Source organism: Sus scrofa, chromosome 8 (genome assembly GCF_054392235.1).
Source record: "Sus scrofa isolate SSC_HxYL_T2T_F1_AM1 chromosome 8, Sscrofa_HxYL_maternal_Yorkshire_Landrace_v2.0, whole genome shotgun sequence".
NCBI lineage: Eukaryota > Metazoa > Chordata > Mammalia > Artiodactyla > Suidae > Sus > Sus scrofa.
Window position 1 is genome coordinate 93,031,375 of NC_139390.1, and position 15,461 is coordinate 93,046,835.

General features: G+C 37.8%; 1 protein-coding gene across 4 annotated transcripts in view; it reads left to right on the forward strand.

Annotated features, from left to right (window-relative positions):
* The window catches only part of MGAT4D (MGAT4 family member D), a 48,641-nt gene that overhangs the window by 16,158 nt on the left and 17,022 nt on the right, over positions 1 to 15,461 (forward strand). For all 4 annotated transcript variants that reach the window (XM_084972840.1, XM_013978887.3, XM_084972843.1 and 1 more), the window contains exons 4-8: positions 1,138 to 1,271; positions 4,694 to 4,740; positions 10,189 to 10,302; positions 11,566 to 11,641; positions 13,429 to 13,543. In XM_084972840.1, the coding sequence (XP_084828966.1) occupies positions 1,138 to 1,271; positions 4,694 to 4,740; positions 10,189 to 10,302; positions 11,566 to 11,641; positions 13,429 to 13,543 (486 nt within the window). The remainder of the gene's footprint in view (positions 1 to 1,137; positions 1,272 to 4,693; positions 4,741 to 10,188; positions 10,303 to 11,565; positions 11,642 to 13,428; positions 13,544 to 15,461) is intronic.

Sequence of the window (15,461 nt, forward strand, 5' to 3'; positions counted from 1 at the left end):
GGATTTTATGACTATTCAAGGGCCAATAAACATATGAAAGCATGTTTAAACTCAGAGTAATCAGGGAAATACTGATTTTTAACTGTTGTCACTGAAGTTCAATGGTTTTTCTTAAATGCTTCTCGGTTTATGGTATGCCAGGTCTCTGTTTTGACAATTTTGTTTCCAATTGTATTACTGCCTTTTAGGAGAGGATTTTCTGAGTTCCTCACTTAGCCATTCCTGAAGTTTTCATCCCTATTTTAAAGGTGGGGAAGTTGAGGTTGGAGAGGTTTATATCTTGCCCTGATTCAAACAGCCAGGCACTGGTGTGGCCAAGATTGAGTTTGGGCAGACTTCATGGGTAGAATCTTTTTTTTTAAGGGCCACACCAGGGGCATACAAAGGTTCCCAGGCAAGGGGTCGAATCGGAACTGTAGCCGCCAGCCTACGCCACAGCCACAGCAGTGCTAGATCCAAGCCATATCTGCGACCTACATCACAGCTCATGGCAACGCCGGATCCTTAGCCCACTGAGTGAGGCCAGGGATCGAACCCACATCCTCATGATGCTAGTTGGGTTCATTACCGCAGGGCCACAACGGGAACTCTGAGTCTTAATGTCTATGGAATAACATAGAGTCTGTTCTTCCACTGCTTCAGTTATTAATACCCAATAAAAGTCACTTGGGGCAAGGATTCATTCCATTAAATCATTTGGAAATGACTTTGTACAATTTTTTCACAGATGAAAATGCTTCATAGTATTTTTCCTATTTGGGGTTCCAACGTCTCCTTAGGAAGAAGTAGAGAATCAGCCCATATGTGGTGTTTTGTACCCAGTTAGATGAAAGCTATAACAAATGGAAAGTGGCTAGTTTTATTTTTCACTATATTGAAATTCTCCAACATGAGCACATCTGGGGTCTATTTAATGCATTTACTAACAATCCACTTCAAGTTGGAATTTTCTCAAACAGAAAGTAAAATACGTGATAAAAATTCATAGTAGTTTGGGTTTTTTTTGCAACAGTGTTTCCCTTTTGTTTTTGATGACCATGCAGCTAATCCAAACAGAGAAGGAAGCATAGATATGAATGCTAAATCACGTTTTTCTCTGTGGTTTGAAATGATGATCCCATACTCCTGTGTCTGCAGTGTCATTTGCGCTGGGTATTTCCACTGTCAGCAGAGGAAATCATAGTTACCTGAAGCAAACGCTGACCTCTCTTATCTCCAGGATGACTCTTTCAGAAGAGAAGGACTCTGTGGTGATTGTCTGTATCGCAGATGTACGTATGGGAAACAGATGGCTGCCCTCACTCCCAGCCTATAGTCTCCAAACCCCCTTTCTCCCTGCAAATCGCTGTATCCTTTTGAATTCTTTCTTAAATGTAAAAGAGCAATTCATAGATGCCTTTTTTGAATAGCAGACAATATATTTAATACCTGTTTGCTACTACTGAGAAGGAATTAAATATGTCAATCTGAAAAGAAAAGAAAATAGTTCCACGTGGAGAAACAAGATTGTATTGCTAGATATGTTATTAGGAGCCCTGCAAACTATATGGTACAGAAGTTATATTTACAAACTGGGCATTAAAATTGATGCTATACTAGGGAGTTCCGGGGTGGGGGGGGGGTCTAGCAGTTAGGACCCGGTGCCTTTACCACTGTGGCCCAGGTTCAGTCCTAGGTCTGGGAACTGAGAACTCGCATCAAGCCCCTGCACTCCAGGGCCAAAAAAGAAAAAAAAAAAAAAATTTGATGCTATACTAAGAAAACTTGCCCAGTCCAATAAAAGGTTAGTGTATGAATGAGAGATAATATACATTAAGTCACAGTAACTATCTTTAATTGAGGGACTCCTCTCTACAACTAGAGGATTGTGGATAACTTTTATATACATTTTTTATAACTTGCATTACATCCCTGTAAAGTAGGCATCTAGATGAAGAAGCTGGAGCTTAAAGAACGTAAATAGTTTCCCCAATAATTAATAAAGTAGATTCAAATCTGCATCTCTTCAACAGCCCCTAAGGGTTCTGTCTTGCCTCTAAAGCCACATAAAGTTATAAAGTATTGTGTAAATATTAGCACCATAAGACCTTTCAGAGGGAAATTTGGCAAAATGTATCAGATTTGAAATGTGCATATCCTTCAAATCAGAAATCTCAATTCTTGGGAATTATCCTGAGTAGATAATCAGGCAAGAATTTCAAAATAATAAAAATATGTCAGTATAGTACAGTAGTGAAAACACAGACTCTGGATCTAGATTGCCAAGGTTCAAACGGCTAGCTAATTAGTTAATATATTTAAAGTATTTACAGTGATACGTAACACATAGGAAGTGTTCAGTAAGTAATAAGTTCAAATATCTTCAGTGCACTCTTGTTTATAAAAGTGTAATATCAGAAACAACCAAAATATCTGTCAAGAGGCTAAATACGTATGTCTACAATGTAATAACCTGTAACCATTGAAGGGAGAATGAATAGACATTCATTGACATAAAATGATGTTCATCATATTGTTGACTGAAAAAAGTTGGAAAGCATGTTTAAGATACTATCTATGTAAAATGCGATAGAAAAAAGGAAGAAAAGAGGAAAATATACAGACATAAAATATATAAATGAAAAAAGAATGAGCAAACTGTGGAGTAATAGTCTCCAAAATATAAATAGTGATTATCTCCCGATATTAGAAGTTAAAGGGATCTTGGTTGTCCTTTAAAAAAATTTTTTTCTCGGAGTTCCCGTGGTGGTGCAGTGGTTAACGAATCCGACTAGAAAACATGAGGTTGCAGGTTCCATCTCTAGCCTTGCTCAGTGGGTTAAGGATTCGGCGTTACCGTGAGCTGTGGTTGTAGATTGCAAACGCGGCTCCGATCCTGCGTTGCTGTGGCTCTGGCGTAGGCCAGTGGCTACAGCTCCGATTGGACCCCTCGCCTGGGAACCTCCATATGCCACGGAGAGTGGCCCTAGAAAAGGCAAAAAGACAAAAAAAAAAAAAATTTTCTTGGTTGTTTAAATTTTCTATAATAAACATGTCTTTGAATGCAGAAAAACTTGAAACAAAATAAGCAACATAAGAATTAATAGGATATAATTAAAAGATTAAGCAGTCATTCTCTCCAACTTCAATTTCTTAATATTGGAAGCATATACCTAATCTCCAAAATGTTTTATCACAAGTCCATATATTACATATGACAGTCTTTATTTCTTTTCTGCCGACAGAATGCACATCTGCCTAAAATGTTTAGACCAACAATACAATACTGGGGGGCAAATTTTTAAAAATAAAACACTTAAGTATAACTTTAGAATTGTGTTTAAAATATAACGTTTCAGTGTGTAAGAAATAGCTGGTGATTCAGTTTTGTCTGTCTTCAGAACTTTAGGTACTGTAATAGAGTTGTCTGCATCATGGCTAATATTTTATTTTATTTTATTTTTTTTGTCTTTTGTCTTTTGTCTTTTCTTTTTTTTTTGTTGTTGTTGTTGTTATTGTTGCTATTTCTTGGGCCGCTCCCGCGGCATATGGAGGTTCCCAGGCTAGGGGTTGAATCGGAGCTGTAGCCACCGGCCTACGCCAGAGCCACAGCAACACGGGATCCGAGCCGTGTCTGCAACCTACACCACAGCTCACGGCAACGCCGGATCGTTAACCACTGAGCAAGGGCAGGGATCGAACCCGCAACCTCATGGTTCCTAGTCGGATTCGTTAACCACTGCGCCACGACGGGAACTCCCATGCATCATGGCTAATATTTTAAAACAAGCTATCTAATATACATTCAAAGTTGTCTTTCAGAGTACTTGGATTTGACAGTAAAACTAGTATTCTTCAAAATAGTCTCATAACTTTATGTTGGGAATGCTTGTGGGCCCTAAGGCTCCATCCTATAAATGCCATAGGTTATATATAAGAAAACATTATAAGCCTGAGAGAATAAGCCACCAGAAACTGCTTACAAATGAGTCTGTCATCTAATCTAGCAGAGTAGATATGCAGAGTTTGTTGATGGAAGAAAATTTGGGAATTAAGCTGAACAATACTGTCTGGAAAAAGGTGGTGTAATTTTGATATAAGCTTACTGTCATATAGTGCTCATAAAATGAAGACACTTTAAAAAAAAAAAAGCAGTTCTTTGAAATAAGCCAAACCATTTTTAGGACAAAAGTGTGTTTTTGTTTGTTTGTTTTTAGTGCTACACCTGTGGCATATGGAAGTTCCTGGGCCAGGGGTTGAATGGGAGCTGTAGCTGCTGGACTACGCCATAGCCAGACAACGCTGATCTGAGCCCTCTCTGTAACCTAGGCTGCAGAGGTGCCAGATCCTTAACCCACAAAATGAGGCCTGGGTCAAATCCACATCCTCATGAATACCAGAGGCATTCTTAACCCGCTGAGCCACAGCAGGAACTTCAGAACAAAAATGTTTTATACACATAGTTTTTTACACTAATGTTTCAATGTAAATAATGTGTAGTGATACTTCATATTGTGACAAAAGGAGAATGAGTATATTCAGTGTTGCAGTCAGACCTTTTAGATGCAAGGATATTTTAAATCCATTCATAGAAAGTGAAAATGCTGGAAATTATGAAGATATAATGACATTCCACACATTAAAATAGATTTACATGTATTAGTAGAACTATGAGCTATACTTAGTTTCAGTAAAATATTTTTCTCACTTTTAGAGTAATGAAGATTATTTAAAATCTGTGGTTGGCATGATTACAAAAAAGTAAGTACTGACTGATGAATTTTAAAATAGCCTTTAATTTTTCTATCTTATTTATTTTCCTGTCCAATTACATCATTTTATCAGTGGTCACGTTCTCTCTCTCTCTCTCTCTCTCTCTTTTTTTTTTTTTTTTTTTTTTTGTCTTTTTGCTGTTGTTGTTGTTGTTGCTATTTCTTGGGCCGCTCCCGCGGCATATGGAGGTTCCCAGGCTAGGGGTCGAATCGGAGCTGTAGCCACCGGCCTACGCCAGAGCCACAGCAACGCGGGATCCGAGCCGCGTCTGCAACCCACACCACAGCTCACGGCAACGCCAGATCGTTAACCCACTGTGCAAGGGCAGGGACCGAACCCGCAACCTCATGGTTCCTAGTCGGATTCGTTAACCACTGCGCCACGACGGGAACTCCCTTTCTTTTTTTTTTTTTTTTTTTTTTTTTTTTTTGGCTGCACCCTTGGGATATGGATGTTCTCGGGCCAGGCATTGAACCTGGGTTGCAGCTGCGGCAGCATCAGATCCTTAACCCACCGCACCACAGCTGGAATCCCTGGTTATGTTCTTTTTAATGAGTGTAACTGTAGGAAAAAAAAATCTGTAGTTTTATCTATGCTGTGGTGAAGCATAGGTTATAATTTCCCCAAATTTTGTACATTATTTACCTATTAAAATCCATATTTGTCATGTTATTATTGTTACAATACCTATTTCCCATGAAATCCGTTGCCTCTGAGAGACACCTACCAGTTTATTTTTAATATGTTCTTAGAATTCCTGTTGTGGCTCAGTGGTAACAAACCCTACTGATATCCATGAGGACTCGGGTTCAATCCCTGGCCTCGCTCAGAGAGTTAATGATCTGGCATTGCTGTGAGCTGTGGTACAGATCACAAATGCAGCTCTGATCTGGCGGTGCTGTGGCTGCGGTGTAGGCCGGCAGCTGCAGCTCCTATTTGCCTTAGCCTGGGAAGCTCCTTATGCTGGAAGTGCTGCTCTAAAAAGAAAAAGAAAAAAAAAAATTCTTGTGTTCCTTACTGTATGATGAGGTTACTTTTACTGCTTTTACTTGCAATATCCTGCTGCATGCGGCCTGAGAGATGAAAGCACGTGTCAATGAACCAGTATCAAGCTATTTATCAAGTAAGATGCTGTGGAATGGACCCAGCCTCCCATACAAAAACTGGTAAAAAGCAAAAGCAAATCACCACAAAGAAGCTAGCGTTATCACAGTATTATGAAGTTAGTGTTATCGATGTGTGAGAACTTTCAGTCATCAAGAAGGACTTTCTTGAGAAGGTGATAATTGAACTGAGTCCAAGTGTAAGTAGACATGCTTTGGACAGACAGGAGGAGACGGGAATGCCTGGCAAATAAAATTGCTGGAGAATGCAGAGGACCACATTTTGGGGAATGTAAGTGTACCCTGGTACGTAGATGTTTGGGATTAAGGAGGAAAGATTGGTGGGAGATAAGGCAGGCCATGATGAGATCATGAAAGGCCTTATGTATGACGCTAAGAATATGTACTCTTTTTGTTACAGGCTAGGGTTGCAAACATGGCCTTCAAGCTGAATCTGGCTAACTGACATGTTTGCTCTAGCCACCTCTGTTTTGCTTTGTTTGGGTTTTTTCTTCACCAAATAGCTCTAGCTAATGAAGCAGTTATTCTAGTCAAAAGATTTCCGGCCAGTAACTGTAGAATGAATAGAATTAGATGATCACCTTTTGGAAATATAACTGACTCGGGCATATCAGGAAGTGACTGGTGGCTGGGGAGCTTTTCCAGGAAGGTGTACCTGTCAGTGTCCAGAGAACTCTTGGTAGTTCAAAAAGAGGGAATAGAGAAAGTTTAATTTTAAAAAGTGGCCAAAAAACATTTACAAGTGCTAAGAGGAAAAAAGGAAGAAGAAATGAAATAGAAGAAACATCAAGGGAGACAGGGTTACACCCAGAGGTCTGAGGCTGGGAGCACAGACGGCTGCACCGTGGTCAGTGCCTGACAGCAGGTTCCTGCTGTGCTGTCTCCATCAGAGCTGACCCCCCCCACCCACCCACTCTGTCCCTCCTGCCAGTACCAATGTCGCTGTGTAGGAAGAGTGCCTGCCAATCACTTGGGACTCACTGGAAGGAGCTATCAGGGGCCTGAGATGGTGGCATGCAGACCTCCGCCCCACAGTACACACCAGAGCAGATGGACAGCAGCAAGGGATTGAGGTCCCCACCTAAACCCCTGTCTATCTCATTACCGCTGCAGGGTAGAGTCAGGCAAGTAACTGTAGGGAGTTACTACCCACCACCCTCAAAAAAAAAAAAAAACAACCTTGAATCTGTCGACAAAAATTCACTGAACAATCAAGACAAAAAGAGTTTTATTTGAGCCAAACTGAGGATTGTAACCCTGGAGACAGACTCTCAGAAGCTCTGAGAACTGTTCTACTAGAAGTCAAAGGCACCGTCATAGGCCTTTTAGAGATAAATGATCATACATCAAAGTGACATACCGATGTTCAACATAAAGTTCACTGAAGATAGTCCAGGGAGGCCCATATGCCACATGTGTCTAGTTTTCTTCAGGAAAAAAGTTGCTGTATACTTAAATTCTTTTTTTTCCCTTAAATTCTTAAAATGTTGTCATATTCCATACTCTCCTCTCAGTTGTTTTATTTGGAATAATAACCTGCTGCTTAGAGAAAACACATTAACCTGAAATGACTTCAGTCTATGCTTGCGTGGTGTCCTTGTAAGAGATTCTTGACAGACTCAGTTAAAAAGAAGGCAAAGATTTGCAAAGAGTTCCCGTGGCTCATAATTGCAATGTTTCTGAAAATGACTTTAAGGAATTCCTGTCATGGCTCAGTGGTTAATGAACCCAACTAGGATCCATGAGGACGAAGGTTCGATCCCTGGCCTCGCTCAGTGGGCTAAGGATCCTGCATTGCTGTGGCTGTGGTGTAGGTTGGCAGCTGTAGCTCTGATTCGACCCCTAGCCTGGGAAACTCCATATGCCATATGTGCGGCCCTGAAAAGAAAAAAAAAAAAAACAAAGAAAAAAAGAAAGAAAAAAGAAAAAGAAAATGACTTTAAAAAGAATTGATAGTGTGTGGTTACTAGTGGAGACCATAAATGAAAATATTACTTAATGGGTAAGAATACTTATTTTTTGCTCTCTAAAATGTTCAGAGACAAGGGTCACTAGTTTCAGAAATTGCTGTATTTTAGTTAAGCTTGAAGATCAAGTGTACCAGAGAACTATGCTGGATGATCCAGAAAGTGATCCTAGTGATGTTAACAATACAGGATAAAAGGTTGGGCTAAAATTGTTTTCTATCTTGTGAGAGTAGAATAAAACTGTAATTTAAAAATAGGACATTATGAAATATGCTTTTTTTTTTTTTCTTTCTAGGGCCATACCTGTGGCACATGGAGGTTCCCAGGCTAGGGGTCCAATTGGAGCTACAGCTGCCGACCAATACCACAACCACAGCAACATCAGATCCAAGCTGTGTCTGCGACCTACACCACAGCTCACAGCAACACCAGATCCTTAACCCACTGAGCGAGGCGGGATTGAACCCACAACCTCATGGTTCCTAGTAGGATCTGTTTCCACTGAGCCACTACAGGAACTCCAAAATATGCTATTCTAAATATGTGGCTGTATCTAAGTTAATGTCGACACCTACCTTCATTTACATACCCTTTTTATATATTTAATTTAGCTTTTTTCCTATATCTTCTCATTGGAGGTAATGGAGGTTGCTGTATGTTTTTCTGGCCCTAAATTTGACACTATATAGTAATTTTTAAGCTACTTGATTAAGGTTATATAAAACCTTATATGAAACTGTGTATAACTGTGTACTTTATATTAAAACTGTAGAGCTGTAAATTTTCCACTCTTACATGACTATAAGGTAAAATCATTCATTTACAATAGCAACAAAGCATAGTTATTCTGAAGTCATTGGCAGCTAGCAACTCTGGCATCATTATCTCACAGACTTTTGATGCTATCTATAGCCTAACAGCCTAGAAGTTTGAAGAGTCTTAGAAATGTGTTGACACACAGGATTAAACGGCTCTTGCTTAAGATAGAGTGCATAAAAACTGAGTCTGGGATCTTTTTATCCATCAGTAATGGAAAATTATACCATCAAGGTAGAATTTACTTGTAACTTGACTTTTGCTGCTTTTGAGCTTTGGATGAAATTATCCAGAGAACAAAATTTTACTTACTAACGTCTGTGGTCCAGGCTTTTTAATGATTGTATATACTCCAACTTGATGTTATTTACACTTGCCTCTGATATTCTAAATTGCTGTACAAAGTCTTAAGGCTTAAAGTTATGCAGTTGCACTTTTGAAAATGTAGATGTTATGTTACTAATTTTTACCCCAAAAGCAAACAAACAGGACTCCTTGTTCTGTTCTTCCATAACAGCATTTTCTCTACCCTAAGGAAAACATTACAGTTAGATTTGTTTGATTGTTTTTTAATTTGTTATTTTATTTTTATTAATTTATTTTCTTTTTGGCCCCCCTGTGGCACATGGAATTCTGGGCTAGGGATCAGGAAGGAAGTTTGTACTTAATACATTTATTCACAGTTAGTACACCAGGATGTTCAAATCTGAACATTGTTGTTGGAGAAGACTGGTGTTACTTAATTAAAATATGTTAACTGAAATTCATGCATATGGGAATTGTATGAAGCGAGAATTGCCTATTTTGCACGTAATCAAGATCATGTGTATAAACTGTCTTGCTTCCATTTTAATGAATAATGTGATGCCTAAACTTAGATCTCACTTAAAGCCAGATTATCTTTCTCTGAAAGAAAACCATTCAAAATGCTCTTACCTTCTTTTCCGTGATGGTATGAGATTTGTATTACAGCTTTTTGTAAGCAATGTTTTATTCATTTTAATGATGTCCTTGTTAGTCTATAAACATTAACTTTTTAAAATCGTCTAAAAAATTTACATAGTCCTCCAAAGAGTTGTGGACAAGAATCACATTTAATCCTTTCTGTGGCAGCCTGGTTTCAGGAGCCACATTGCTATTTGGTAGGACTTGTACTAAACTCAAAATTATAGACTTCAGAAAACTAATGTTCTTGCTTCTCTGCAGTTACTTACTATGCTAACTAGTTCTGTTATCTTGAATCTGTCTGAGCACATATCTGATTGAAAGCTTGAAAAATTCAAAGTACCTATAATTTTTATAAGAGGAAGTTAATTTTGTTCTGCACATTTTCAGTTTTTTGAAGTGTCTGTCACTAATTTTTGAAAGAAATACTTTGGCTAAAAAGTATTAGTTTTATGATGTTGATATCAGGTATATCATGAAGTAATTCAAATAAAAATATATACAGAAGGAAATTCTTTTTCAGTTTTATGTTATTTTGGTAAATTCAATGTTCAATTATAAGCTTCTACTACTTCTGTTTATAGATTCAAAAGGCAACTGATGTCTGGATCCTTAGAAGTCATTTCGATACCTGCTTATTTTTATCCGCACATGTTACATGCCAGACAGTCAACTGAGGCCTCACAAAAATTAGAGAGGTATGACCTGTTAGAAATAGTGTCCTTAAATAACTAACTTCGGAATGGATTAGCAATGAGATCCTGCTGTGTAGCACTGGGATCTATGTCTGGTTTCTTATGATGGAGCATGATAATGTGAGAAAAAAGAATGTATGCATGTACATATAACTGGGTCACCATGCTGTACAATAGAAAAAAAATTGTATTGGGGAAATAACAATTTTAAAAAATTAATTAATTAAAAAAAAAAACTAGCTTCATCGAATGCAATGTTAGAATCAGCATCTAGTAGATAGTATTTCAGGTACAGTGGTGTGCTACAGCCAGCTCCTGTTGGCTTGCCCCTGTATTCTAGTCCCAGCTTTTCTGTTTGCCCATCATCCTAGGCTAGCCTTTTTTTTTCTCTTAGTTTCAACTCCGTAGCATTACATACATGGAAAAGTCATTGTGAAAATAATATGGTAGTATTTATGAAAGAATTATGAAAAATTATAAGCTCTCTCTGTAGAAAGGATTGCTATTGTTTGGTTATAAATGTGGTGTGTATTATAAGAAGGGTAATAATTTGATTCCTCAAAACTTACTAAAGCAAAATATGTCACCATTCAGAAAAAGGGGGAGTTACCATTGTGGCTCAGTGAAAGGAGCCCAATTAGTGTCCATGAGGGTGTCATCACTGCCAAGATCTTCAGACAGCACTTGTCTAATTGCTGTAATTTTATCATAGTTCTGTCTTTCATGCTAGATTTTGAGACCCAGAAGGGCAAGAACTGCACTGTGTATTACTCTCTGGATCTTCAGGACTCAGCCTAGTATCCCTCTTAGTATTAAACTAGAATGATGTTTCTTTATACTTTCATTTGAACAAGACCTGTGATCAGGAAGAATATTAACTTTATTATGCAGATTATAATTTAACCACCAAAATGTGAAATAAATAGATTATGCTTATCCTAGGTTAGCAATGGCAGACACTGTTCACTGAATTAAGATGGGAAGCCTTTAAAAAATCTTTTTTATTAAAGTGTAGATGATTTACAGTGTTGTGCCAATTTCTCGATTATACATTTACATACATTCTTTTTAATATCCTTTTCCATCATGGAAAGATGGGAAGCCTTTTAGTATAACTATTTAGTATAACATTTTCAATTTCACTTAATGTAGATAGTACTCTCTATTAATAAAGTGTAAAAAAAGTTTGTTTTTAATTAGCAAAGTGAGCTTATAAATAAAAACTAAATAACAATGAAAAACATTAACTGATCTTTTTATCTCTAGTTGGAGAATCAAACAAGTCTTGGATTTTTGTTTTTTGATGCTGTATGCCCAACCCAAAGCCAGGTATTACTTACAGGTAAAACCTTTTTTTTTTTTTTTTGACTTTTTTTAGGGTTGCACCCGTGGCATCTGGAAGTTCCTGGGCTAGGGTTTTAATTGGAGCTGCAGTTGCCTGCCTATGTCACAGCCGTGGAAATATCAGATCCAAGCCACATCTTTGACCTACACCAAAACTTGTGCCAACTCCATATCCTTAAGCTACTGAGCAAGGCCAGGGATCAAACCCATATCCTCATGGATACTAGTCAGGTTTTTAACCTGCTGAGCCACAAGAGGAACTCCTAAAACCTTCTTAAATTTTTAATTTAAAGTGGAAATATTATATTTTCTCTCTCTCCTTTGATTCTTTCCTCTTTGATTTTATTCCTCCACTTTATATTTATAAAATAGAAAATATCCACTATATTAAAACGCCAAAAGGAAGCTTTAAATTGATTCTATATTTGTCGTGTTGCTGGGTCACTATTATAGTCGCTGAAGCAAACTGAAATTCTCAAGTTAGAAAAAAGTAGAAATTGTACTGCTTACATTTCTCTGCCCACAAGTATTAAACAAACATATTTTGAGTGCTTGTGTGAGACAGTATATATGCTTATCATTGTCACCTTACCTTACCACATTTGACACTACAATGACTTATTTGTGAAATAAATCAGTTGTATATAGGTTGTACCCCCCCACATTTCTGCATACTGTTAAATTGCTGCAATACTACATTTCCCAACAGTTAGTATATGCCTCACTACATGAGAGACAATGTGCACTTGTGAGAGGAGTTGGCACAGTGTCTGTTATCAGCGAATCCAGAGAGGGAATGAGAAAAAGGCCTGAAGCCAGGTTTCTTTTTTATTGGAAGAAAAAAAAAAAAATCCCTTTAGGAGTTCCTGTTGTGGCTCAGCAGGTTGAGAACTGACTAGTATCCATGAGAATGCGGGTTCAATCTCTGAACTCACTCTGGATTAAAGGATCTGTCGTTGCCGCAAACGGTGTAGGATGCAGATGCAGGTCGGATCCAGTGTTGCTGTGGCTGTGGTGTAGGCCAGCAGCTACGGCTCCTATTCGACACCTAGCCTGGGAGCTTCCATATGCCTCGGCCCTAAAAAGAAAAAAAAAAAAAAAAGAAAGAAACCCTTATGATTCCTAGTTAGTGGCGACATAATAGAAACATGAGATCAAGCCAATGTACCTGTCCCATTTTGAAACAACAGATTCTGTTTTATCCTCTCCCTTGTACCCAAGGCCTTGCACATCTTCCCAAATCTTTTAGGAGGCCTTCTTTTTCTCCAGACTCCACATAACATGCATTACATCTCCCCCCTCTCCCCCCTGCAGCAGACACACACTTTATGGAGGATTATTTAGGCTGATTGGTACAATCCTTGTAACCAGTTGGTTGGGGTGAGAGTGTCAGCTCCCTTTTGTCATCACTTTGCCAAACACAACATCTGGTGCTAGAACAAGGCACCTGTCGTCTAAGCATAGAGCCAGTTAGTCTTTACCTAGAGACTGGAGTATTTGCGAGGGTGAAAGAGGATTCAGATAAATGGAATTTTCCAAGGAGGATTTAGATTGCATGTTATTTATTGGTACCTAGGAAATAAACAGATAATCCCTGGTCTCAGAATCAGAAAATAAAAATTGATTAACAGGAGATACCTTCAATGAATCCCACAAAAATCAACCTGTTACCTCATAAAAGCATGTTTTCAGTGTATCCTATTGAAAGTATTTTCAGTTTTCAAGCTAATGTAATTTTTTCTATGGAAGCATCCAAGTGCTAATGCCTTTTGGGTTTTTTTCCAGCTAGAAGATGACATCATAGCTAACAAGATGTATTTCACAAAAATCGCAGATTTTGTACATAACATAACTTCGAATAATTGGTTTTATATTGAGTTTTCAATTCTAGGATTTATAGGTAAGCAGCGGATCGATTTTGTGGGGTCAAGATTTTTAGTACACAGTAATGCTAAAAGTTTTTAAGAACTTATTAAATAATTTGTTACTAATTGGAGAGGAATGGCAGGATTTCTATAAAGGTGCAATGAGTTTAATATTAAAATCAGATTCAAGAATCCGAATGTCAGAAAATGTATTTTTAAACAATTTTTTTCTAGATGGACAGTATAAATAAGCAGATTGACATATATTCACATATTATAAAAACACAAGGCAGCTAGCTACCGCTTGCTAAATGCTGTCCGAGTCGGGGGCACTTGTTAGCACAATGACTAAGATGTACTTTTCCCTGTTTTACATGGAAAAATACTCAAAGCCAAATAATTGAAGTTGTAGAGGAAGGAATTTTAACAGGACTGTTGTACTTTGAAGTCCCTGTAATTTCTAGTATGCTGAAAAAAACATAAAAACAGGAGTTATACCCACCACACAGTAAAGTTCCTAAAATGGTGCCCATGATGTGATTTTTTTAATGATTCTTCTATAGATTTTCCTTTTCTTTCCCTCCATTCATTCCTCTTTTCCTTCTATCCATTTTTCTTATATTTGACTCTCACAGCAGCAAGCTGAGGTACCAAACTCATTCTATGCTGCATTGTTGTTTCAAGCAGGAGCTCTCTCCAGTTTTATTCTTTTGCTTTAAGCCCAACCCCTACCTCCACTTCCTCCCACTCCTGTATTAGGGTTTCACTCTCTCTCTCCATATATGTATGTATGTATGTATGTATGTGTGTGTGTATATATATATATATATATATATATATATATATATATATATAGTCCTTTTAGGGTCGCACCCATGGCATATGGAGGTTCCCAGGCTAGGGGGTGAATTGGAGCTATACCACAGCCACAGCAACATGGGATCCGAGCCGTGTCTGTGACCTACACCACAGCTTATGACAACACTGGATCCCTAACCCGCTGAGTGAGGCCAGGGACTGAACCTTTGTCTTCATGGATGCTAGTCAGATACATTTCCACTGAGCCAAGACAGGAATTCCCCTCACTCAATATATTTCATTCAGAACATGCGTGTAAATATACATATGCCATGTAAAATATTTGGTGTTTATCATTGAAAATTCACATAAATGGGAATGTGATAAGCCTGTTTCTATTCCTTACATTTTTGTCCTCAAAACTAGATTTTGTAATTGTTAATATATTTCTTTTTGACCACTTATTCCCCCAAAATTTTGGAAAGTGGTGTGGAATCCAATTTTAAGGCCCTGAAAGTTTTTTTCAACACAGCTCAAATCCTGCGTTGCTGTGGCTGTGGCATAGGCTGCCAGCTGCAGCCCCAATTCAACCCCTAGCCCAGGAATTTCCATATGCCACAGGTTCAGCCCTAAAAAGAAAAAAAAAAAAAGTGAATATTTACCTGAATCTTACACCCTCAATTTTATTTTAAAATTACAGATGCAATGTATTAGAATAAATGCTTGCATGTATTTAAATCTTACTTTAAAATATAGTAAATCTTTAAGATTCTTAAATTCTTTAAGAATCATAAATATAAGAGAAAAATAGTGGTTTTATGAAATAATGCTCAAATATTGAAGTAATCTGTATTACTTTATCGATCTACCATTTGTAGATCGATAAAGTTCCACAAAAGACAGTTTACAAATCACAGTTCCTGAAGAAATCAGTAAGACTGCAGCTCCTATACTCCTATTTATATATCTTACACTTGATTCTCATTAGTTGTCAAAGTTGATTTCCTGAGAGTACTCACTCTTCTAAGCTTGCTTCTGGGCTTACTTTTCCCCCCAGAAGTGGTAATTCTTAATACTGAAGCATATATGTTACTTTGTTTCATTATTCCCCAACCTCATTAATGCTTTACACTTTATTTCTAAGGAATAATATAT